General features: G+C 44.8%; 1 protein-coding gene across 1 annotated transcript in view; it reads right to left on the bottom strand.

Annotated features, from left to right (window-relative positions):
* Positions 1-26,476, bottom strand: part of lsamp (limbic system associated membrane protein) — a gene marked incomplete at its 5' end in the record, with an annotated part of 143,740 nt that overhangs the window by 43,916 nt on the left and 73,348 nt on the right. The window contains 2 exons of the mRNA XM_084466325.1: positions 12,569-12,656; positions 12,939-13,083. Of these exons, the coding sequence (XP_084322451.1) occupies positions 12,569-12,656; positions 12,939-13,083 (233 nt within the window). The remainder of the gene's footprint in view (positions 1-12,568; positions 12,657-12,938; positions 13,084-26,476) is intronic.

The raw sequence follows: 26,476 nt of genomic DNA, 5'->3' as shown, positions 1-26,476 counted from the left end.
GAAGTGGCTGATGTAGAGAGTGTTTCCCGGCTCACAGAGATAACAAGCCTGTATGTTATTTACCAAAGTGACCAGTGCAGACACTGCACTATCATTCATTTTCAAGCATCCCCCCTTGGTTAAACCAAAGATATTTTTGGTTAATCCACACAAGCTGTGCAACCGAAGGAGCGGGCTTGTGCATATCCACTTGCTCATTTGATCGTAGCTTTTTGGAAGCCAAACGCGTGAAACAGATTATGTGCAATTCTGTTTAATAACTGGTCCAGTGGAGTGAAAACTCCACTGGACCAGTTATTATTATTAAGTGGAGTATGTACTTATGCCAGTGGAGTATTCACTTTCATGCAGTATTCACTCTGCATCACTCTGCATCGTACAAGGAAAGAATACCTTGCACAATGCAGAATTACACTCGGTGAAGTCATTTTTGGATGGCACTGCGCGTGAGAAAGATTGCATGCGAGAGAGGTGGAAGGACATGATCACAGATGTTGTAACTTATTCTATAAACTATTGTCTGACTTCTGTCTGAAGATTTACAAATGAACAGAAAGGATGGATACTGATGCCATTAAAATCCCAGAGACTCAGGTCACATCATTTGGAACAGATTATCTTACTGATTACCTCCTTTTACTAATTAAATTTGTAGATGACTTGATTATTTCATCACCTTTTCCTCCTTCTATAAGTCAGCAGCCGTCTATCATTTAGAGCTGTTGAAAAAGCATAAAGAAATAGCATGCATTGATACATGCAAAGTTGAGCACTGGTTGAGCGCTAGTTGAGGCTTGTCACAAAGACTTGGTGAGCAAAGGCTGTCTCAGCCAAGGACACCATATGGCAGTAACTAAACAACATTGCATACATCTGCATGGCCAGCAGACTCAGGAAGAAAAAGCTGCCTATAGTAAAATACAGACTGGAAAACACAGTGAATGTGCAGAAAAAAAACACAAAAGAGCAATCTTTGTAAATTAGCCAGCAGATGTTAGGATGGAGTTTCAAGAAAGGGACTTAAAAATAAAAGCCCTGACAAAGATAATTTGCTGTTAGATCATTAACATATACACTGCATCAGATGGTTATGTTGGCGAATAGTACTTTCAGGATTCAAGCTCTGGCCTCAATAGCTTCTTGCACTTAAAAGTGACGATGTAGCACTAATCAGTTTAGTGAATCAGGAGCAACGTGAGGGTGAGCTTAACGTCTATCCCTGATCTTTAGTTGTTGGGCAGATAAAAGAGCAGAGAGAAAAACATTAGGTCTGTTCTGGACCGAGAAGAAACTCGTTATGTAATTCAACCTAACGGGAGACCACAAGCAGAAATAAGACATGATTATGGTAATTATACACACAATACATAGAAGAGAGACATGGGTCAATATATTGCCGGGAGTTGTTTACCTAGATTATAATGAGTTCTCTTCATGAAGTGAGACCATATCTATGCAGCCTCTGTCAACTGTGTGTGAGCACTGAGCGATCATTGTTGTAAAATTGGCATTGCAATGAAAACAATTAGAATGCTGCCATAAACTGATCCTTGTTTTGTGTTGAAACTCAATCACGTTGAGAAGTTATCTGTAATCATCACACAATATTTGTATAGTTTCTGTAACCGTATATAATAACACTAACATGACTAAATACTAGACTGCAACAAAGCAGAAATGGTGGTGGTAACAGTACCGTAATGTACAAAGGGTGCACTACTACCTTGGCGTTGATTTATATTACCAATATGATTATTATTATTTGCTAGCTGAGCTAATGTGTATTGTAGCGCTTCCGGACTGTGAAAGGCTAGCATTATAAGGGAGTTGTCCCTCCAGGGGTCACACTGTGATCTCTTTCAACCTATAAACCATAATTATAAGAATATCATAGGGGCCGGTCATTAGGGATAATAGTTTTGACTCTCCGGTTGCTATGTAGGTGTTGATGCAGGCGGTTTGTGAGGCTGCCCCACTCTAAACTCTGATTGGCTTAGACTCCTGCTACGATTCCGCCCACAGAGATAAGTGATGGATCAGGATTCAAGAAGTGGGATTGACCTACGCACCGGCGGCAGCAGTGGACACACACACACACACACACACACACACACACACACACACACACACACACACACACACACACACACACACACACACACACACACACACACACACACACACACACACACACACACACACCATATAATGTCCAATATGCTCTGAACGGACACCAATTCGCCCACCCACACAGGAATCCAGCAAGCATATGCATAACAACTCCCCCTCCCCCCCCCCCAACACACGCATAAACAAACACCCACACATCCCCTAGCATCCTTTAGTCTCCCCCAGTACGTGAGGCGATTGAGGTCCTGTTTAACCTTGCCTCTCAATCGTCCCGTCAGAACCATTCATAATGGCTCCGAAAATTGTTTCGACGGGCTGCCCTCTACCTGACAGATACAAATCACCCGGAGAGGAAGAGGAATTAATTAGCAAGACAACACTGACAGGTGTCTTTCTACACTGATAATAGGCAGAGCGGGGGTACTTTGTCTGTTTGTGTGTGCGCTTGTGTGTGTGTGTATGTGTGTGTGTGTGTGTGTGTGTGTGTGTGTGTGTGTGTGTGTGTGTGTGTGTGTGTGTCGGGGGGGGGGGGGGGGGTTAGGGGTAGAGGGGGGAGAAAAGACTCTCCCTGGCGCCGTTATTGACCCGCTCCGCCTGACGGATGGCCTGCGCAGAGATATGAGACAGAAGGACAGAGAGGGGGCCGTGCTTTAGCATGCCGTCCTGGTTAGCCGGTGAAATATCGCAGCCCCGGCCTCACCTGCGGGGCCCGCCGTCGATACCCGCTCCGTCATACGTGTCCGCGGGATTGGCCCATTTAAATGCATGAGAACGCCCTCCCACGGCCGGCATCAAGAAGATTAAAGGAGACCACTGCTCTCCTCGCCGCACCGGCGTGGAGAGAAGCGAGGAGAGCAGTGTGAGTACTGCAGGACCAGGAGGAAGAAGGGGATGGGAAATTGTGGCTTCCATTAAAACTTCAAGGCATCAGCTTCATTATGTGGCTTCAAAGGCAAACAGGGGAGCGATGTGGGTGTGCTGCTTTCTTTCTCCGTTCTATTCAACATCTTCTCCAACCCTGGATAGCGGCCAGGCAGGGGGACAGAGAAGAAAAAAACACAGCAGTCGATTGGCGTGGCCGCTGTTGTGTGTGTTGTGGTGTGGTTGTGTTGTGTGTGTGTGTCGTCTATATTGGTGGACTGTGCATAGGATCGGCTTTTGTTGAAGGATAAGGCTGCTGCGTTTCTCCTTTTATTTTGTAAGGGTTAGTTAGGATTGTTTGTTAGGATATCGCAGAGATAAACATACAAGCCGTGCTCTCTTTGCTCACTCGATTTGTCCAGTGATCGGCGAAGAGAAGCACGCCTTTTGTGTTGCAGACATAAATAATTGTCCAGAAACATTTTAAATCCAGACAGACAGTTGCTGTTGTTTTGAACCACAAAATATACAATCCAATCGCCAATCTTACTTTCTGTCAGTGAATCAGCATTGAGTGATATTGAGGCAGACTGGAGTGTAAACCAATATATATATATATGGTTTGTTTACTTCCTCTGCATGACTACTTCTAAACACCGTTTTTTCAGGGAGAAATACGATAGGAAAATAATTGTATGAGTTGTGCTGACCAAAGCATAACTCTGTGAATTGTTTCCATGGATTTGTTTTCAAAGGATGTCTCACCTACTGAGAATCAGCCTTTAGCGATCTAGCTACCTGGGAACAGGATAAAAGCATTGGCGCTTTTGTTCATTTCCACAGGGATGTCGGCCATAGGTAAAAACTGAGTTATGCCCGGCATTCTCCAGTTAGTTTAGCAGGCCCTTCCTTTCTTTCAAGGGGGAGAATATTGTGTGTTGGGGCCATTACTAACTCTGTCTGAACATTGCAGTTGGGGAGGCCAGGGTCTGAACAACTCATGGTCTGTATCATCTCTGCCTGTGTGGAGCTCTGTGCCATACTTCAACTAGTCTCAGCCTTTTCTGTTTCCTTGGTACCACGTCACCACTTGACCTGAATGTCTGATACATCGAGTGAGGTGAGCCATGCCGTGTCTTGAAGGAACAGGAGACCCTGATTCTCATTGTCTGTTGGCACAGAAACATGCGCCCAGGGTGACTGAGGTTTAATCTCACATAACATCCATTTGTTTATGCAGTCTGGCGGTATCTCATTTATTTATTTATTTTATAAACCACGTTTCTCTCACCAACGTTTTTTCTGCATTATTTAAGTACTGTTCCCGACGTACCATCCTTAAGTGGTCCTGCATGCATGTCAACCAAGCAGGGCTCCAGACTAACTTTTTGCATTGGTTGCACTGGTGCGCCTAACTTTTCTTTTTAGGTGCACCAGGACAAAATTTAGGTGCACCCAAAAATTTAGGGGTTTCAAGTGCTTCACCTAGCTGGAATTGAACATTTCAAAATAAAACATTTCCAAATAAAAGGGCTTGTGCTTAAAGGGTTATTCACCTATAAAACAACATTGTGCTCCAACACTATGTATCATATATTTATAGGTTATTTTGCTGCAATTGAATATACTAACTCCAAATTAAAAAGTAAATCTCTTTACCGATACACTTCCGGTGATTTGACGCGTCAAAAATGCACAACTACAAGTTCTGAATGGGGGTGGGTCACAATGAATGGGGCCGAGATGATTGACAGTACAGGTGATGGTGCTCTTTGGTTGACAGTGGGAGAGGGAGAGGAGATGGAAGACAGGGCCACACTGTCCTATATGTTTCTAAACATATAGGTTACAGATTAATAAAGGCCTGCATGAGACTCGTGGTCCTACCAACAAAAGTAAAAAAATATAAACCCGGTGTGCAATGATCATGTTTTAAATTTAAAAATGTGCTTATTAATGATAACGCAAAACATTAAAATAGCTACTTGACCCCACGACACGCACAAACGTGCAACATGCAATAAACGGCAGGCGTGTTTATTGCGTGTTTAAAGACCGGGTAAACCAAAAATAATTATGGGTTTTGAGTTTATAATACCACAGGAAAATATATTATTAACCACCCTGCCAAATTTGAAGGACTAAAAAAATCGCGAAGTATATAAAATTATGCTTCAAAGTTGATGAAAAATGAGCAGTAATCCCTGGCTCAGGACGGTGGGGGCGTGTGCGCTGCAGGCCAGGAAACCACGCCCATCACCGGAGAGGTCCAACGGGCAAGCTAGCTGCAAACTGACAATTCAAATCAGACTCGTGAGCGGTAAAACCATAGACGGGTGAAACCACAGAATGCTAGTGCGCGGTTAATGTATTTATACCTAGAGGGCAGCAGGGGGCGGGTTTATGTGAGTAAGACCGCTTTACGTAACGCGGTCCTCGATGTAGACCCGCCCATTTTAAACCTGCACACAGAACATTCTCTGAGGCCTAGCTCCTCAAGGAAATGATGAATGGGAAAAATATTTTTTACATGTTTTGAGGGACACATTTAAGGCCTAATTAATATGATAAGAAGAAAAATACTGAATTTGGTTTACCCGGTCTTTAAGTTTGTGCGTGTCATGGGGTCCAGACTCTCAGTAGTAGGTCTGGTTGGAACAGTAGGCTGTCTTTTAAGTTAGTTTCAACCTCGCTTCATTTTCCCTCGTCTTTTGTTGCATTTATTTTCTTTCTCCGTTTAAGTTACTCTGGCACTCAGGTCGCTTGCAATTTTTAAACACACACAAGCAGTGAACAAGACCACAGCCAATCAGAGGCAAAGAGCCGACCGAGCTCTTTCTCTTATTGGTTTAGACCACGATATGATCCTACCACGAGTGTGAGTTCGGTCACAGGAGAACACATAGAGATGATGCAAAGGAAATTTATGTTTTCACCCTTGGGCAGCGTCAGGTGCACCAGTGCGACCTAGAAAAATTATTAGTCGCACCCTTAAATATTTTGGTCGCATGTGCGACCAAATTAGTCGCCCTCTGGAGCCCTGCAACCAAGACCTCCTTTGGACAATTAGGCAGTTCTTTACACGGTTAATGAACACTGCGGCCCAGGATTCTGGTAGGGACGGCTGGCTCTGGGAGACACTGCGCCCACTAATGCTGGCTCTCGCTGCACCAGTGTGGCGAGCTGACAGCGGACTTGACTTGGTGTTGGAGGGTTGACCTGCGCTGACCTCTGCAGGGCTGCTTGTTAGCCGTTCGTTAGGGTCTGTGACTGGTGTTTCAGAGGGGCTCTCAGTGAGTGGGTGTTGTAGGTTGGTCGCTACATGAGATGCTTGTTAGGGATTTCCAGGACAGGTGAGGATAGATGGCCAGCTCATGGATGTAATAATAATAGATGGTCTGAATTCCAGTGGGCAGTGTGTACAGTCTGTGAGTATGTATGTATGTATGTATGTATGTATGTATGTATGTATGTATGTATGTATGTATGTATGTATGTATGTGTGAGTGATACCAGATTCACACGCCCTCCCACTGGTTTCATACCGGATCGCAGGATCAGTACATGTGCAATTTACATGTCAACTTATTCCAATTTAAAGTTACGACAACATAACAATTACGGTCAACATTGTGTTCTCAACCTCCCAGACTTTCAAGACTGCAGTTGTGACAGAACTCAGAAGCGCCTGGCCGAGTGTGGATTAAACTCCATACAACGCTAATCATACGCTGTTCTGGGTTGTCTGTCTCGGCCCTATAGCTGTCAGCGAGCGCATCCACATGTCTCATCATAACACATCATTGTGTCCAAATGAATATTTCGATGCTGCTGCTCTTCCCTGTTTGTAGACCTAGCGTGTTGTGTGTGTGTGTGTGTGTGTGTGTGTGTGTGTGTGTGTGCAGTTCCTAACAAAAGTGCAGCAGCAGAAAATGAGTGAACGTAGGTGTTGGGGGTGAGGTGAGACGCAGCGCGAGGGAGGTGGAAGCAGATGGATGGTTTCAGAAGCCTCGCTGAAAGGTTCCGATCGTCCCTGGATGATTGTTGAAAGGTCAGCCCTTCTCTTTGCTCAGACTGTAAAGTAGCGGCCATTCTCCAGCACATGCACGGCCAGGCAAGGCACACCCTGCTATGCACGCACACACACACACACAGTGTACTCACACTTTCATCCGCACTGTTATACAAACCCACTTCACCGCCGATGACCACCCACACACAAACGCACACACACACACACACACACACACACAACTGTTAGCACACACACACACACACACACACACACACACACACAATGGCCAGCACAGACACGCACAATTTACAGAACACACATACACATTCAAAAACAGGAAACACCGGAGTTGACAAAATAAGGACAAACTCTCACACAAAACACACACACACACACACACACACACACACACACACACACACACACACACACACACACACACACACACACACACACACACACACACACACACACACACACACACAAACCTGTTCCCTCCTGATAGACTAGCATGTCTAAGTAGCGCCAGACTATCTCTCTCTTAAACACTGCAGCATTCGGACCGAGTATGCACTGAATGACAGGGCGGAAGAGAAAAGGGGCCATTGTGTTGCTCTCACCTTCAGCTCAAGATAGGTAAAAATGCCCACTGGTTGGAAGTGTTCATATGCTATAGCAGCCTGCCTCAAACTCAAGGTTCACTTTAGACCCACCGCATGGGACATAAAAGTGGTGGGATGGGGGACGACGACTCGCAGTACTTGCTGGAGCTTGAATAAAACAACACAAATCTATTCGAAAGAGCTGTACACTGGGACTGGGAGAATAACCGTGGCTCTCCGCTAACTTCCTCCCTACATTGAGAGTTCATAATGACTTTCAATGACATTTTGGCCTCTCAGGAGGCCGCGATAGTGTTTGCCTGAGAGAGCGGGGAGAGTGCTCACCACTCTGAGGAAAGCAAAGGCTTGCAGCAAATATTGGTCCCAAACAACACATTCTGAAACTTGCAGCACTTTTGCCCTTTGCAAAAAACTAAATACACTTAATATTCACTCTGGTTGTTTTGTTAAACAATTATGGATATTTTACTTCTGAATTTCTAAAGTGCTGTTGCTGATTGCCGAATAAGATTTGTTTAAGCGTGTTTACTTGTGAACTAAATATTTTGGTGAAAGGCCCTTGCAGAGTCAATAAAGGGGTAAAAAAATCTATTTTTCAACCATCCTCGATAGTAGAAGATGACCAAAAATATATATGAGCTATGTCTTGAATATTTGGTAGGGCAAACTCTTGCAATCGTATGTCTTTATGCACAAAATGGAATGTATTGACTTATCGAAGAGTGAAACTTTCCTAAAGGTCAAACAAAATGCTGACTTATACGCAAACACTGAGATAACAGATCAATTCTTATTTGGAATAGGTGATCAAGCACTGCCTTCGAAGGAGTAAATATGAATTAGTATTGTGCAGGGGAGCATAAGGTTGTGGTGCAGAGAATGACGGACGAAGGCATGTGTGTTACTGTGCATGAGGTTTCTACAGCCTATGCATATGTGATCAGCAAGAAAGGCAATGCATAGGTCAAATTAAGGTCAAACAAGTCAATTTATTTGCGTGATGTTCCCTGTGTTGGGATGCCTGTGTACCGGTACATGGAATGACCTTACTGGTCATTGAAGCTTTAGCCATTAAGTCGATGATTAGCAAAGGAAATCAATTTGAGACAATTGGCATTGACCTCAATTATTTTCAGTGCTTTGTTGTACAGAAGAGCTTGCAGTGGTAAATTATTAAATGATTTACCTGTAATGAAAGAGATGATTTGGTTTTACCGTTGATTTTTTAGGTATATTGCCTAGCTCCATGCTCTGTTAGTTTCCATTTAAGATGTCAGGAGCTTCGGTTGCAATGATCCGATACGATACGATGAATGATGAAACTGGAACCCAATTGTTTCAGAAAGTTATTCTCACTTCACTCAATTCTTGAAAAGATCATATTTAAACTTTTATTCTTGCGATGAATAAAAAGAATGTAAGCCTAACAATGAAGAAGGTCTTCAAGGTAAGATAGCAAAAGACAAACAAAAATATGTTTACTTAAAATAAAGAATAGCTCTAATTTATTTATAATTACCATTCATATGCTTTTTCCATGTTTTAGAATAAGATTATACTATTGTATATTTGATAAATTACTGACCGCAGTAGCCATTATTTATTGATCTGAAAACAATTATGTCGGGTAATAAGTGGCTATACCATGTGATAAAATATTGATATGCCGTGTAAGAAGTCTATCTGTACTGTTTTAGTCAATAACATAAATGTCAGCGACATCAATACAGATAATAACACTGTAGATAATGAGCCCCCACACTACTTAAATGTAAACATGTACAATTTAATGTGCTGCTCCACCAATCACGCAACATTTACTAGACACACTTACACATGCAATCGCAAACATACACCCACACAAATGCACGTGAGCATGCACGCACGCACGCACACACGGACATAACACACACTGTGGCACACCAAAGAGCAGTGTATATACTGGTCAGTAGTTCTAATTCAAACCGGAAGTGACATCAGCCGGTCAGTTGATCAGTGGAAACAACTTGCCCAGCAAAAATGTCAATAGCGCATATAAAAAATTATCGAAGGGGAATGTTCTGGAAAATGAGTCATTATTAGAATTCTTGCCATGTGCATTGACCCCAATGCCTGGTGCTGCTCATTGGAGCCCCGCAAGGCTAACACTTTATCACCCACTGCAAATTTACTTTGTCTGATCATTTGTTTTCCAATTACGCCGCTGTCCCTGCTAGCAGTAAATTGTCAGCTTTGGTTATGTGAACCTGCTATCATGTCTGTAACCGGCGGCCATGTTTGACGCTTGGAATGTTCTCATACCCATTAAAAGATGAAGGCTGGGTGAGTTATTATCCCCCCGACTTGATTGGGTTTTCTTGTATGTGCACGTGTGTATTTGTGTGCGTGTCTGCATGGGGTCATGCGAGATGGTGAGTGTGTGTACCTAAATGCGTGTGTTTAAGAGTTTGTGTCTGTGTCTGTGTGTCTGTTTGTGTGTGCTTTTTAGTGTGGGGCGGGGTTGTCTTTATGCTACTGCGGAGGCATTATTATTTTGCTGTAGGTGATATCGTTTACCGCCAAGCAACCGTCACTTTGCAATGAAGGGGCAATGGATCTCGCGGCATAAGTGCTGCATTAACCCAAAAAGATTGATACACAGATATAATGAACAGATTAATAGATACCCATCTGTTAATCCATTCTGAGCCGAATCTATTAGCAGAATGTTTTCAGGGTCATTCTAAGACTAACCGCTCCACTGCCACTAGTAAAAACTGTTTCCAATGCCATCTACGCCTGCAAAAGAAACAACGTGATATGCAAAATGCTTAGAGTGAAAGGAATATGAATAAAGAGTCTCTTCCAGATGCCCTGGCTGCCTTAAGCACTGCAACGCAATCACCCGACCTCAAGAGGAAGATTACGCTCGCACAAAAAGCGTGGAAGTGGCGACAGCAGGGAGAGAACGTCAATGGCAGCAGAAACTGAATGGGGCTCAGAGAGGTACAACAGAGGGCAAAATATCAGGTGACGAACAAAAGAGGGGGAGAAACAAAGAAAGAAAGCAAGAGGGAGAATCAATGTTTGGCTATAACTGTCACATTAGCCATGATTAACGAGGCCCCCCGATGAAACGGTGGAAGTGTAGCAGGACATTCCGATGATCAAGTGGCATATAATCGGACACAATGGATTCTGGGAAGGAGAGGTAATTTGCCCCCATGGAACCTGGAACGAGAGAATCAATTCGCATATTGACCTTTTAAAACGCTATTAATGGAGGAGATATCTATAGTTCATGGTTAAATGAAGAGGAGATCATCCGGCAGGGGTGATCCTTGATGGAAAGATACCAGAGGCCTCCGCTCTTCAAGACAACCACAGTGTTTATCCTGAGAAGGGTTCTATATGACAAGTGGTGTGGGTTACGGCGAGGGCATGCGGGACCGCACTGCACTCCTGCAGCCACAACACCAGACTCTCCGGTCGGCTGGGACGATCCGCTGCCAGGGATTGCATTGGGTTGCACTATGGGATTCCCGCCATCGTGGATAGAGTATGAAAGAAAGAAGATAGAAGGGAATACACACACACACACACACACACACACACACACACACACACACACACACACACACACACACAAGCACTTTCACACACGTACGCACCCACACACTTTCCATTTCTGAGCTTCAGATGCAGCCTCCCGTCAGGCGGCCTGTTTCTGACAGGTTAAGAGCAGTTTCTGTCAACTAGCGAGGGCTTCGAAAACAAGGTTACAGAGACTTGCCGTTTCTATGGGTAATAAATTCCCAATTTTTGGGACTTTGATGCCCGGCTCATAGTCTCTTTCAAGGCTCAATTTGTTCATATGCTTCAAAGAAAATGCATTCATGAGGGAACTTACGAGCAATTCAAATCTGTCTGGTTGGTATGAGTTACAGGTAGGACGTGATAAATCACTGCAGCTGCAGGTAACAGGATGAGAGCTTCTAAATGATGTGTTTCTCTATTTGTTTTGGCTTTTTAAGGTTTTCGTTTTATTTTTCAAGGATACTCATTTGATAGCCATTTTCGAGTGGTATTTTGTAAGGGTTAGGTAACTGTATCTTATTAAAGCATTGGCTGTTGTCGTTCTCTGTCACTATAATAAAAAAGGTTTTACAAAAAAAAAATGATTTGCTTTACAACATGATCTGCATAAACAGGCTATCCTAAGTTTGTAATCAAATACAAGATATCGTATTGGAAGGCCAAAAATCCCAGTGAGACTCAACAATAGCACCGCCTCCCTCCATCCCCAGCCCTCCCCTCACTCAAAGTTGTTCCGTCATCCCTCTTCCCCAGGAATGACTTCTTACACATCACTGAAATTGAAAAGTGAAGCTGAAGGTTTTTTTATTTTTCAAAAGAGTGCGCTTATGATTCATTTAAAATCGACCAGGGAAAAAATATTGCTTTGGTCAGCCACTCCTGACAAATGGCTTTTCTTTTCACAGGGAATATTCCGCCAATTCACTTGCGGAACGCTAACACGGCACATTGGCTGTCAATTTCATAGGAGAGACACATGGAAAGCAACGCCTATGTTGACGCCGACTATGCTGTGTGCTAGCAATCCTCAAAAAAAAAAAAAAAATATATATATATACTATGAGGTCTATGACGGACTGAAAATAGGGGCTAGGTCCCTATTTTCTCCCCGCTGAAAGGTCCTGGGTGTCCACAGTCTACCTTTCTGCAGCCATCAGCCAAAAATAATGACAAAACAACAAAACTAGAAATATAATCAATGCTCTCTTTCAGTTCTTACTAAATCACCAAATCAAACGTCCACATCAGAGGTCCTACATGAAGGAGAGGCCGAGTTCCCCCCACACGGTCTAAATCATTCCTTGATTTATAACTAACAGTTCCTTTGCCCGCAGTGTTGTGTAGGTGGGCGGGGTCGACGTACCCATAACAATGAGGTAGACCTGCGAAGTCTTGGGCTGCTGCTTGGTCTGTATAGAGCAGGTGTAGGACCCTTCATCGTAGACGTCCACCTGGAAGAAGAGAGAGGCCGGCTCAGCAGTGGAACATGTTGAACCGTCACGTACGTTTGGCTGGTAAAAGCCATTCCATCTTAAGGTTCAGCATTTTCACTGAGATTATTTAATTGTAATACTAATCTAACCCCCGTCGCCTTTCCTTTCTCCTGTGAATATAATGACTTTGCAGTCACTTGTTCTATTGGCACCACAGCACTCATGAAAACCCTTGAGAAACAATAGCCGTGACAAAGTGTTGCAATAGAGCACATGCTAGCACTTGGCTATTGGTATTACCTTCTGTATGCGTAGGCTGTATTCCAGTTGTCCTTTCGTGACCAGGTCGACTCTGGGGTCCAAGGACCACTTGTCCTGGCCTGCGAAGATGATGTTGGATCGGTTGAGCCAGGCCACCTTGGACACCTTGTCATCCACGTAACACCTGTGTGGGGGAATACCAGAGCAACATATGGTGAGAGGCATAACAGAATGCGTGGTGAAAGCGTAGTGTCGGAAGGGGTTGACGCGAATGAGCGGAACGATGAGTGAAACCCTCTTCATTCTGTTGTACGCAGTCTCACTAAAGAGAACCATGGAGCATGATGGGTAATTAGCCACAACTACCTACTTCCAGGTAGTAGATGCAAAGCTGTGACTATTGAGGACGTTTATGGTTTGGGAAAGTAGGGTGACCTAAATAATTGACTGGATTCACACCAACACATCCTCTTCCTCCCATTCTTTAAAGGGATGAAGAACGCCTCTGGCCCCCTCTTCCTCCTCTCCTCTGCTCTACATGTTCTGTCTGATGAGTACATCTCCTTTAACAGTGAGCCTATTCCTCCAGATGAGATGGGACAGCCGCATCCTCCTGTTTACTCCTCACTGCCTGCTGTCATTACACGGCAGAGGGTGAGAGAGAGAGAGAGGAAGAGAGAGAGAGAGCGAGAGAGAAGGAGAGAGAGAGAAACAGAGAGAGAGAGAGAGTGAAGAGAAAATGAGAGAGAGAGAGAGAGGGAGCACTAGAAAGAGAGAGAGAAAGAGAGAGAGAAAGAGAGGGAGAGAGAGAGACGGAGAGAGAGAGAGTGAAGAGAAAATGAGAGAGAGAGAGAGAGAGTGCGAGAGAGAGAAGGAGAGAGAGAGAGTGCGAGAGAGAGAGAGCAAACCTAGAAGGAGAGAGCGAGACAGAGCGGGGGAGGCGGGTGGAGGAGAGGCGCAAGTCTGCCGCGTAATGAGAATAAACGTAAACGGAGACGACGTCAGGATCAATGAGAGGGAATATGGGCCGTAATGCAAGCTGGCGGCGGATGCGTCTCCGATGCAAATCCATGGCTCCCCTGAGCCCCCAGGATGGGGACCGGCTCAGGGCTGGGCTGTGCAGAGAGAGGGAGGGCGGATCAGCCGGGGCAGAGGGGAGGGGAGGGGAGGGGAGGGGAGGGGGCCAGGTGTCTGGTGATGCCAGGGTGCTTGGTTAACACAGAGGTGAAGCGTGGGGGCAAATCCACCACACGCTAACACTACTAGTGGTGTGCACCGGTGCGAACGCAACAGGCTTTCGGATGCCTTGCTTCACCTCCCAGCAGGACACGGGGGCCGCACGGTCGGCGTGGTTGCGTGGGCGTCTATCCGCCGGACAAGACGTTCTAGGACGTCCTCGTTAGGCTGCGGCCATTAAATTGCTAGGAAAAAGTAGATACTTTTTTTTTTTTTTGCAATATAAACATCGATCCACATTCATCAAGCCGTTAAGGTGTTTGCGCTAAAGCGACAGGATGCACCTGCATACCCAATGAAGCACTTAGGGCGAGTGCGTGCCAACTTTACCAATTGGGTGCTCACCGGAGCAGTAGGCCTTGGATTTAGCGCTCAACGTCATGTTAGAGGTGGTGGAGGTGGAGCAGTTTGTCTGGCGGTAAGATGCTGGAGGGATAAGGGGAGGGAGGGGGTTACTGATTCAATCTATCATTCCTCCTTGCTAAGTGTGGAGTTGACCCTGAGAGAGACACTTAACCCTGACGGCCGACCTTGGCCCTGTAAGCTTGCTTGGTTGACAGAGGTAGGAAAAGGATTATATGAGCGCAGTGATGCCATTGCTGAGTACATTATGGATACTCTCAATGAATAAAAACCTACGTGAAAGCAACAACACATTTCAGCGTTTCAACAAACCACTCATAGCAATATATAGATAAGAAACACAGAATGTAGAATAAAACAGCAGGATACATAATCATATGGTTGTGTAACTTGTGTGGGTGTCAATCTGACATTTTGCTGTCTTCATTTTGTAAGCAGCAATGAAAAAAACCACTAAGGGAAACATGCCAATTTAAAATCCACATTCAACACCACTTTGAGGTGTTTTTAGTGGCGTAGCGACTAGGCATACTCAATTAACTACTTAGTGCAGGTAAGTGCAAACATTAGTCTGACTGGCACTCATGCGGAGAGCCTCACCTCCAAGGTATTGCGTAATCCCTCCATACAAGCCAAGCTATGTGCATTCCAAACGCATGTCACTCGCCATATGCTGCCCCGTATGGGCAAATAAATAAATAACTTTAAAATAGAGCTCAAGAAAACACACCAACAGTGCATTGCATGCAGCTAAATAAAGATTGTAGGTGGCCCATGAGCACTTCCTTTTCACCCCAGCTTCGCAGCCTCTCTGTTGTTCCCTTCCCTCCAGTTGGCCCACATAGATGTCTCCCTCCAAAGATTTTGCATTCTTCTTCCCTTCCAGTTGTGACACCTCTCTGTCGACCCCATGAGGAGCAGAGGAGGGAGCTGTGGCCGGTGTCTCAGGGCCACTATTCATGGGGCTGAAAAAGGGTTCATATTCTCACACTTCCATATGCTCTTTGCCTCTTGTCCCTCTCTCTGACGCTCCCCAAACCAATGCAAAGAGCCGAGCATGCTGGGTAAAAGGTACTTCCGGTTCTCTGCCGAGAGGCTTGGCACAAGCTTCCTGTCATCTGTCGAAGCATCTTGTATCTTGTCTGTAAGCCTGGCTCTGGGCGGAACAAGCTGTCAGGTGGTTGTCGGAGAGACATTGATCCATTTTTTTTTGGGGGGGGGGGGGGGCGGTTACGCTTGGCTTAACAAACAAAGATCAAAGATTAAAAAATAACAAAAACAAATGCCCTGCCACCGGGGGGGCCATAGACGTTCCGTTGGTAGAGGGCGCTGAGATATGGCATTCTTGGCTGTTTCGTAAGAAATTAAAACAGAGCTGTGATTTAATCAGCTCAATATCGGCTCGCCATGTCTTGGTGGTTCATTTTGAGGATGTTTTTAAACCAATATGACCACTATTCAATTAAAATATTGGCAACTCAAGGCCCTTCATTTCACATTCAAATGAGCCACGTCTCACCCACCAGCTCCTTTCAAAGTCCTGTCAATCCACCGCAAACTTTCTCAACTCGTAAAATAACAGCTTCTCTGCATTTCAATAAACACCAGAGGCCTGCAGCCGCGACGCCTGTTGCCTGCACTTCTTTATTTTGGATTTCAGAGCAGAGCCTGTGCTGTTGATCAGTGCCACAGAAAAGCAGGGCCAGAGTGGCTCTAAGACTGTTTATGATGGATGCCGCTGCTGCACTTCCACACTATTTTACCAGGAGCCTTGTTGATGGATGCCCCGTTGAAATACACTATCCTTTCCCCCTCCGCTGCTGCGGCGTGCCAGCGGCCGACCAGCCAATAGTCTGCAGCTGACAGGGGCCTGAACGGGCTGACAGATGCCCGGGCCAGAGCTGCTGAGCTGGGCTGGGGTTGACAGGAGGGCCGGGCCGGATGGATCCGTGCTCCGGGGCTAGCCGTGGGGGAGGACCACAAACCCCCACTGCAGCCAGAGAGGGAGACTTTAACGAGGGGAGAAATGTGCCAAGCTTGACAGAACAGCCACACAATCGCCCTCACCCAGACACACACACACACACACACACACACACACACACACACACACACACACGTGTGCGTGCGTATACACCCGCCCACACACACAGACACACAAACACACAGACGCACGCACACATGCATGCCTCCTTTAACTCTGACCTATCCGTCAATACCAACCTCCTTTTTCTTTTCTCCTCTCTGATACCGCTCCCCTGTCAACAAAACCCAATTTTACTTGCCACTTCCTCCTCTCTTCCGCCTTCTATTTGCAACTCCGCCTCACATCATGTCTTCACACTCCCATTTAGGGAATGTTTAAATGTGATGTTGTCTATCATCGGCAGGACGCAAGTTCACTCAAGTGTGAATGATGTCTGATAAAATCCTGCTCATCCATAATAAACACACACTGACACCCACGCACCAGAATTAAGATATTAACTAATAAGGGTTGACTTCCTGTTACAACTTTATTAATTGATTTGTACCTGCGTGTCTTTGTGTTTTGAACCTCAATCAACTTGTTAATCTTCATTAATCCTTTATTAACTGCTGACAGCAAAGGCCAGGGGGGTCACACTAATTGCATGGTTCTGGAGGGTCGGTGTGGATCTGCTGAAGCTTGTTTATGAAATACTGTATTGGGTTTAACGAAGCATTTAATAAGAGAAATTATGAGGGTGATAGAGGGTCTTGTGTCATCAATAGCGTATTTAAACACAGTGAATTTTCGTCCGCTGGAGCTAATTGCGGATGCAAACAGAACATATTTATATATTTCTTCATTCACCTCAGTCTTTTGGGATAAGTATCTATTCATGGGCCAGGCATTCAGACAATCCCACATGTTGGACAACTCAAGGCCAAAAAAACCTTTTCACCAGCAGATGGAATAAGATGCCAAAAGGTCGAAGAAGAATCGCCTGCTTTGATTTAGCTGCTTTCCATTTCTTTTTTTCGGTTTTCCTGATGATTGAACTGGCAACCAAAGGCCTGCATCCGAGGCATTACATTACAAATATGATTTTTCCCTTTTCCCTCTGTCTTTCGGTCCGTGTCTAGCTGTCTGTTTATCTGCTTGTGTGGCCCACTAACACATTGCACACATTTAGGAAAAAAAGCCTCCGGAAACAGATTCCTCGCCGGTTCCTCGCCGCGTACGCATCGATGCGCCACCCGAAACACAAGCATCATGCAGCCCCTGCTCCAGTGGTTTCCTCGGCGACGTCACATCTATCAGAATAGACTTTGAGTACCACTTGGAACCCTTTTGCTCAGTGCATCAAGCCATTCCCTCTCGCTCCCCATTGGCTGGCTTGCATCGCTGCCTCGAGCGAGACATTAATCAGGCCAGGGATGATTGTTTTGAGACTTGGCCAGCAGACAGTGTTGAGGAGGGAAAATAATATATTTTCGTGAAAAAATGGTTGCAAACTCTCAGGAATATTTAGTTTCTGCTTGGTGAAAATTTGCTTGGCATCACATGGATTCACCTCTAAGGGTTTGCGAGTGCCAGAGCTGTTAGATTCTATGGGTCTGGTATTTTCTAATCCTGTGAAGCTTTTCCAAAAGTATGCGTATTCTCTTTTCAAAGGTTCAAGAAGGTCTGCAATCTCAAGTCATTAGCTACTCCTACTGAAATCCAATTCACAAAATCTGTGTCTTCTGCTTTGATCCCGATATAAACCTTAGCCTTGAGCACGTTTTCCTACTGAGGGCACAGTCTAAAGTCCAGCACCCATGAATTTCCGCGGAAATAATGTATTGAAACCAGCATCAAGAGTGCACAGTGCATACGCCATTCAGAAAGCCCTACTTCTACACCACGTTGCCGTGTGAAGAAAGGGTGCTTAGCTGTAATGAGTCGGTGATGGATAGCATCTTGTTCCAACCAAGGGAGAGGGATCTGCGGCAAGGCCAGAGTGCTGCCGTTAAATCTCAGGAGAGAGTCTGGGCTGCCTTTCTCTCTGTCAAGTCTCCCCCTTTGTCTTCCTCCACCATGCTCTTCCTCTTGCAGAATCACCTTGCCTGGTCTCTCTCTCTGTCATTGGCCTTTTCACCCATATCCGTCTTTATTGTCTTAACACCTTCCTGGCCTCTCCCTCTCTCCCTGTCTCTCTCTCTTTCTCTCTCTCTCTCACCGTCGCCCCTTCATCCTTTTTCTTCCCATTCATTTCACCCTCCCTTCTGTTCTCCTTTCCCTCACCCCTATTACACTCCAATATCTATGGCCATGAGCAGAAGAATGGGGGACACACACAAAGCAATGTCATACGGTCAAGTGTGCGTGTGCGTGCCGATGAACGAACGAAAGAGACAAGATATGTGCAATTATTGAAAGACCCTCATTGTAACTTTTGAAGGCAGTTTTTACTTGTTGACTCAGTTTCAACCCTGGCCATAAAGCGTGCTGCCTTGTTGTACTCAATGGCAATTAGAGGTTTTCAATGAGTGCCCCGCAATGTCTCTAATGAACGGCCCACTCTTTATCGAGATCCCCAGGGGTTTCCGGGCCTCATTGAGTGAATTCCACACGTTCACCTGTTAGTTGATCCATCACCACCCTCTCTGACCTGCTGCAGAAGCATCATCAATACATCGCAGCAGGTTGAGCCTTAAAGCTTCACAAAAGTGCAGAGACAAGAGGGTAGCAATTGTAGACAGCCTTTTAACACCCTGAACTCAGACGTAGTAGAGAGTGCAAGTAAGGCGCTTGGGGTTATGGGTTTTTTAAACACAATTTTTTTCTGTAAGAATTGACTCTTATGAACCCCCCACCTCACTAACAAGCACATCTCCCTAGTGGGCTCATTCCTTGTAAGGGAGGGAATTGTTTACTGGGTTGCTGGCTGCGGAGGAAGCCATTCTTGAAGAAGTCTGTGCAACAATAACCATGCACGGCAGCTTATTCTTATGGGCTGGCTTTAAAGGTTAAACAGCAGTGCCACAGGACTCTTCAAATGATACCCAAGATTGACAGGTGTCATGTCCAATGAGAAGGTCAGGCTGATCTTTGGTGACTTGTTGTGCAGATGGGAATAGCTAATTCGCGAGCTGATAAATAAGTTGAAGAAGAAAGATTGACAGTGGTTTTTTTGTTAATCCTGACTCAGGAGAATATGCCAATTATAAAATATTTCCCATACTCTTCAGCAGATGTCCATTTCTTATGCCAGTAAGACGTGCTGGTCTTTCGTAATTTCTCTTATTATATTACGCCTATAACATTTGCATTGGATAAACCATAGCAGTTAATAGCACCTCAATGCTGACATATATGATAAAATAGGAAACATTGCTAAATGATCAACTTAATGTAAGATTTAATTAAACAAAAAAGGTACTTTAAAGCAGCAGCATAAATGCAGACACTTAACGGTAATATTCAACCCAACTTGCTCAATAATGTCTGTTCATTTTAGTCAATAATGTATTTCTCTTGGACGGTTGCTCAACTGCAACAGTAGTTGATGGTGTAGTCAAGGCAACAATGGAACATGTTCATTTCGCAACATATGCGATGCTATAATTACCGTAAAGCGTCCTCGCCTTCGCCTTACTGATAATTACGGGCTTAAAGTGTGCCGTTGGAAAACATCAGCGTGGGTCTCCCTAATATCACACCCAAAAAGTGTAAAGGACTGTGAACACGCCAGTATTCACAAACAAGGTTAACCTTCCAATAGTGCTGCTGAAAGCGACCATATGTGGAGCCATACTGTCTGCACGGGGAAGGCGGGGGAGAGGCGAGATTCTATTCAGTAGCGATGCAGAGATCTCTGAATTAACCGGTCAATCAGGTTCATTCTGTTGACTTGGCATTTGGCTGTCAGTCAGGTGAAACGATAGGGGTTGACTGGCAGCTTTGATAACTTCATGAATGCAGTCTGGTACACCTGACCGACATCCCCTTGTCACTAAAGTGATTATGTCTCTGACTCCTGGACATTTCCAACAGCACAACTCATCACGGTATAATCCATGGATGGATTCATGGGTTTGTGGGGTTGTATATGCAACGGGGCATGGCCCCAGTGAACAGCAATTACTACTGCTATAAAGGCTCATAAAAAAGCACAAAGTACTATTGTAAAGTCGTTATTTATGCTTGCAGAGTAAATACATACAAATAATTAATTACTGGGCGCTTTTATGTTTAAGGCCACTTCCATTGGCGGTTTAAAAAGACGGAACAGATTAATGAAGCCACAACGAAGTACATTGGCATTCTCTGTTTCCATTTAGTGGAGAAAAATACACTTATTTAACGGTCTTGTTGTCCCAGCGAGGCAAAGCTTGTCGTAATTAAAGTGCAATTAAACACCACACCATTTGTGTTTGCCTCAGTGTTGATGTGTTAACATCTTTTACCAATAATGAAATACCAGTTTATAAGGAAAATATCATTAGGTCTGTACAGCTACTGCAATGCAATGGAATGGAGGAGCAAAACTTCTTCAAACAAGAGTTTGACTTCAGTAAAGGAGAGTGGCCTTGTCCAACAGCCAACTGCAAATAAGCATATACTTGTTTTATATTCATGGAAAAAAATAAACACTAAAAAATAAAGGTAAGCAGAGGAGAAACCGTAATAGAAAGAAAATGCAAGACGGCAAAAACAGCAAGGACAGCAGGTAACAAAGTCTTCAAACACTGGGGGTTTTACATATACAGTCTTTTTTAAGTGACGTTGAGCCCTATTTGTGTGTGTGTGTGTGTGCGTGCGTGCGTGCGTGCGTGCGTGCGTGTGTGTGTGTCAAAATGCCTCATCTGCATACGGAGAGAAAGGCGGGCAGGGGTACGAGAGCCTGGGTAATGATCTGTCAAGGCTTTATTATCATAACAGCCTGGGAACCCCCCTCCTCAGCGGCCGCGTGGGCACCCAGGCCATCCGGCTTTCTCTTTTAATTGCTTCCACTTCTGTGCCGGTTGTGTGTCCGGGCTAATGCTGGGGTCACGCAGACGAGCAAACGAGAGGGGAAGCAGGGAAGAGTTTTCCCTGTTTTCAGCCGATAACGCTGTGGCAATCGGGACAGGCCGGGAATAAGGACGCGGAGACAGAAAAGTCTAAACTAAAATACAATCTCTTTGTATTAATACTTTCCCGGGGCAAAAATCTCCCTGCCTGTTGTTCATATTTGCAATCCGTTTTTCACTGAACGCAATCCTAGACAAATAATGCATAAACTAATAATGATGCTGAAATGAAATTCTCCACTGGTTACGGGTTAGGAGATAATAACAAACCAAAAAAATAATTTGACTCATTACAAAATGCAGTTCCGTGTGAATGAGCAAATTAGCCTCTGGCACAAACAAGGATTAGCAGGCGGTTTGGAGAATTGGAAGGGAAAAAATGGCTCGGTACATTTGCCTTTTCAGCAGGAAATAGGACGTCCACATTTCTGTGTTGGCTATATGTCTGAGACTACTGAGGATCTAGAGGTATAGATCTGCCACGCTGCCTTAAGACGAGCTGTAGAGATTTGACAACTTGGTTGTGCAGTCGCTTAAAGAAACACAGGGGGAGATTAATGTTGTGTCTCCGGCTATTCAAGGGATTAGTCAAGAGTGTATAGCCATTTAACTTCCCTGCAAGCATAACGCCTTGAGCTGAATCAGCACTTCACCAATCACCATTTGTTGCTGATACCTTTAGATTTTGATAACACACCTTAATGACAGACAGGTCGGGATACAACTAGGAAACGATGGGGGCCATAGCGTTGAGCAATATTTATTCAGCATTTTACATCCGCATATCATAGCACAAGTCAAACATCGGTGAACGAAAGTCCATTTGTTTTCATTGTTTTGGGATGAAGACATTATTTGTTGCAGAAAGATGCCACTAGACTTTGTGGTTCCACAATATTACCCCCAGACCCTTCCTCAATGGTATCTCTTACACGGCCCGTGCCGCGCATTTCCCAGATAAACACGGGGCAAGCCGGGGGAACGGCCCGCTGGGCTGCCTCTGATTCGGATTCCACCGCCAGCGTCTCGGCACCCTCGCTCACATCAAGTGAAAAACCCATTTTGCGCCGCCTCAGCTCGGCCAATTTCTATCTGTCACAGGTACTGGGGAATTGACTGGGCGACATATAGCATATCACCTTAAAGTGATGGCAAAACGGGAAATCACTTTGGGCTGGCCACATGCTCCTGTCGCTTTCCATAAGAACTCTGTTCAGTCAGAGGGAAAAAGTCCTTAACACTTTGTGGGGGGGAGGGGGCGGGAGGAGGAGCCTACTGGTGCCCCGGTCCTCTCTCCTTGACCTAGCTCACGATGGATGGTCTGAGAACCAAGTGGTTTGTAGGCTTTAGATAGCATAGCAAGACACCCATGCACACACACGCCAACAAAACCCCCCACAAATACACGTTTGTGTCCGTGCAACACCCCCACGCACGCACATACGTGCACACACACACACACACACATACACACACGTTCGTGGACACCCACACACCCATATGTGCACAGAAGGACAAACAAACACACACGCACAAACACAGTGGTGTAGACCCTTGCCTTTCTGCAGCTTCTATCTGCTCTTAAATGTCTTGACCTCTACACAGAAGACCAGCAAAAAACAAGATACGGACAAATGCAGAAATGCTAATGTGAATGCTAATACATACAACACCCACAGATCCCTCAGGGTTTCATGTGGATATCCTGTGTTGGTTAAAGGTGGTGGAAATTAAGACCTTTTTTTCCAGGGCTCAAGCTTGTTGTTTTTAAGTATTTGTTTACTTCTTTAATCCTATGTCAGATTATGGTGGAAGTTCCAGCACTGAAATGCAAATGTGGAGAAATACCCAGATCAGCAAGGAAAGCTGATTATGGCTGATTATGTTTTCGTTCCACACAAAAAGTGTGTTTGCATGTGTACATACAAACACACCTTTTTCAGAGGTGTCCCATATGTCACAATGGCGGTTAAACGCACAAAAATCTTTTCCTCCACTTCAATGGGCAGTTCTTGGTCTGTCCACCAGGTGTCTTCAGAGCCTGTGGTGAAGTTTACTGGTACCCTAAACTAGATTTATTTTATTCATCTGTCAATCAATGCTATGGCTCTCACATTCCACACTCCACCTCACCTCTTCTCCGTTCTGCTTTAGAGTTCAATCGCCTCCTGAGTAGGAAGAGCTGGCGTCATCGACCGGAGTCATCCTCCATTACCTCAAGGTAAATATGGTATTCTATTATTAATAGACTGTCTGAAAATCCGGAAGTCTGAATCTTGTACACCATTGAGTAGAAGATAAAGCTGCTTATTTGATTCATTGACAAACTATTAACTGATACACATGTATTCAAGTGGTAGCTTCAATACAGCTGCGATTGATAAGCGGGAGCTATACCATGTGCTTGCCAGAGGCCTACATCTAAGGCGGGCAGCTATTTTCACGACGGCGGATGAGTCGTGTGATTGGCTGAAGTGCGAGGAGACGGACAATCTCGTGGAAGTGCTTCAAGTGCCTCCACCTAAAAGAACGAGCCAATGTATTCTACAAGAAGAAAAAAAGAGAAAAGGAGTGGTAGAAACAGAAGACTGTAAAGCAGCCCGGGCACTCGCTAATAAGTAGTGCATGTGGTGCGAGATGTATGCACATCTGCATATGTTTATAGAGAGGCGACACATGTGTTTGGCTGAGCCCAGGTGTGAGTCGTGATAACACACTGGACAAGGCAGGATACTAATAGAAAGAACGAGGTCTGGATTCACTTGAAGGTGAACTTCAAGCGATTCCAAAGATCTGTGACATCGTACTTGAGTGAGGGCATTTAACGCAGACTGCCCATCAACGTGCGACCCCTCCTGTGTACACAGGTGTGTGTGTATGTGTGTGTTTGTGTCTGTATGTCTGTTTGTGAGTATGTGTCTGTGTATATCTATCTGGAGGTGCATGTGAGTGTATAACTGTGTGTGTGTGTGTGTGTGTGTGTGTGTATGTGTGTGTGCTCATTTGTGTATATCCAACTGTCTGTCCGTGTGCGATGTGTGTGTGCACACCGTGTGAGTACACTAGTCGTTAATCACAATGACGGTTCCCTCCTTTAAGTGTCAACCTAAGTGGAAACAGTGTCAGGGAGGGAGAAGGCATTTGACTTGTCAAAAAAAAAAGATCTATTTTTACCAGGAACACGGCGGTCAGTTTCCACAGCGCACTGCCGCAGAAGGGAGCCACAACAGCCAGCTTTACTTTCCAGCTTATTGTCACTGGAGTTTGAGTGCCAGCCACAAATGAGTGTCCCCGTTCTCACCATGTCCACCTGGGTCATCTCCATAAAGGAACCAAAGACAGGCCAGGATCTACATGTGTGTTGAGTAGTCACCAAATGATTTTTTTGGTTGTCATTTAACATCCAAATTGGATGAAGACGGAAGTGTATTCAATGTCTTCGGCACATTTTTGACGTGAGCCATCATATAAACTGCATTTTCTCTATTCTGACATCCTATCAAGCTGAATGGATTCTCCAAATCCATCAAGACTGTAATGAAACGCTTCATTACAGTCTTCACTGCTTTCCATTTGACTTGCAGATCTGTCTTTTTATAAATTCTTGTTACCATATTAAAGTTTAAGGCCAGGTCAGAAAAAGTACATATCTATAAAAAAACACGAGTCTAAAGCTTGACTTATAAAACAGGATAGACTGCCCACTTTCATCTGTGAACTCTGCTGGCATTTGTCGAGTAATGGTAGCTGCTGATATATTGTAACACAACAGAAGGAATCTTTCAGACTTTCAGGTTTTTTTTTTTACATGTGGTGCACTTCCCTTTATCTTTAATCCATATCAAGCAAAATCTGAAGTAAATAAATTAAATTTAATGAACTGTTGTCTGAATAGTATATGAATAGTATATGTATAGAATGAAGGATATGCCCGTGATGTAACTAGCCAGAATAAGGACCATTTCAGTGCAATCATTCTCTTGATTGAAGGTTATCGCGGAACATAAGCAGACAGCTGAAAGGAAAACCTGATGGCAACGATTCCACGATGGCATATTGGAACATTGAGCCAACCACTGAAAGCAATCTTAACTCAGGGCCGTGTGGTATCGCTGAGCCCAGTGATTTCTGAGGAAGCGCATTGATTTCCTCACCAAACCAAAGAGACGTGGTGCCGTCTGGACGACCCTCTTTCTATTGATAAGCCTCTCTTCCATCAATAAGGCCCAGTTGTGTTCCCTGAAAAGCCACTGGACAACAAAGGGCAGGTAGACACACAGCTATAAACGATGCACGTTTCTTTGCACGCCTTTCTGTTGTCATCGCATCAGCATCGGTTCAGCTTTCATAAAAGCTTGGCAGGGATTATAATATATTGTGTGTACATTCAATAAATGACTGTTATTTGTCGACTACAAAAGGTCATGTTAAATACTGTCATTCAACACACTAACAATTACAGTGCAGAGTTCTGCTGCAGCGACTCTGGGACAAATACAACGTGATTACAGCACACCCAAGGGATTCCACCCCTGATCCTGGATCGATGGGGGCTTTGGGTGTCGTTTGATGTCACGATGGATGTCACGGTTTAGCTTGACTCTGGCCTGGCAGCATAAGTTCTAGCACTGAAGATCGGTGCAAGGGCAGCAGCACGCTGCCTCTTAAAGGGGGGACGATTTATGGGTGCGGGACCCTGGTAGACGTCGTAATCACTGACCGAAGAACGCGGCTGGTTCACGGAGTGACTTTCAAAGAAGAACTTTGCTTAATATGCATCTATTTTGCTCTCGCTCTCTATTCAACTGTCTCTCTCTGAAGGTGTTGGGTGCCTGTGACATTGAACAGTGTTAGGTTATTGGATATCACCAGACCTTCTTTTATTATCATTACTGCAGCGCCGGGTCAAAATGTGCCTTTCGGAGCTGGCTGATTGCTTGGCTCCGTTACTACTC

The sequence above is a fragment of the Micromesistius poutassou genome (genome assembly GCF_964030765.1).
Source record: "Micromesistius poutassou genome assembly, chromosome: 4".
Taxonomy (NCBI): Eukaryota; Metazoa; Chordata; class Actinopteri; order Gadiformes; family Gadidae; genus Micromesistius; species Micromesistius poutassou.
This window is presented reverse-complemented; position numbering and strand designations above follow the sequence as displayed.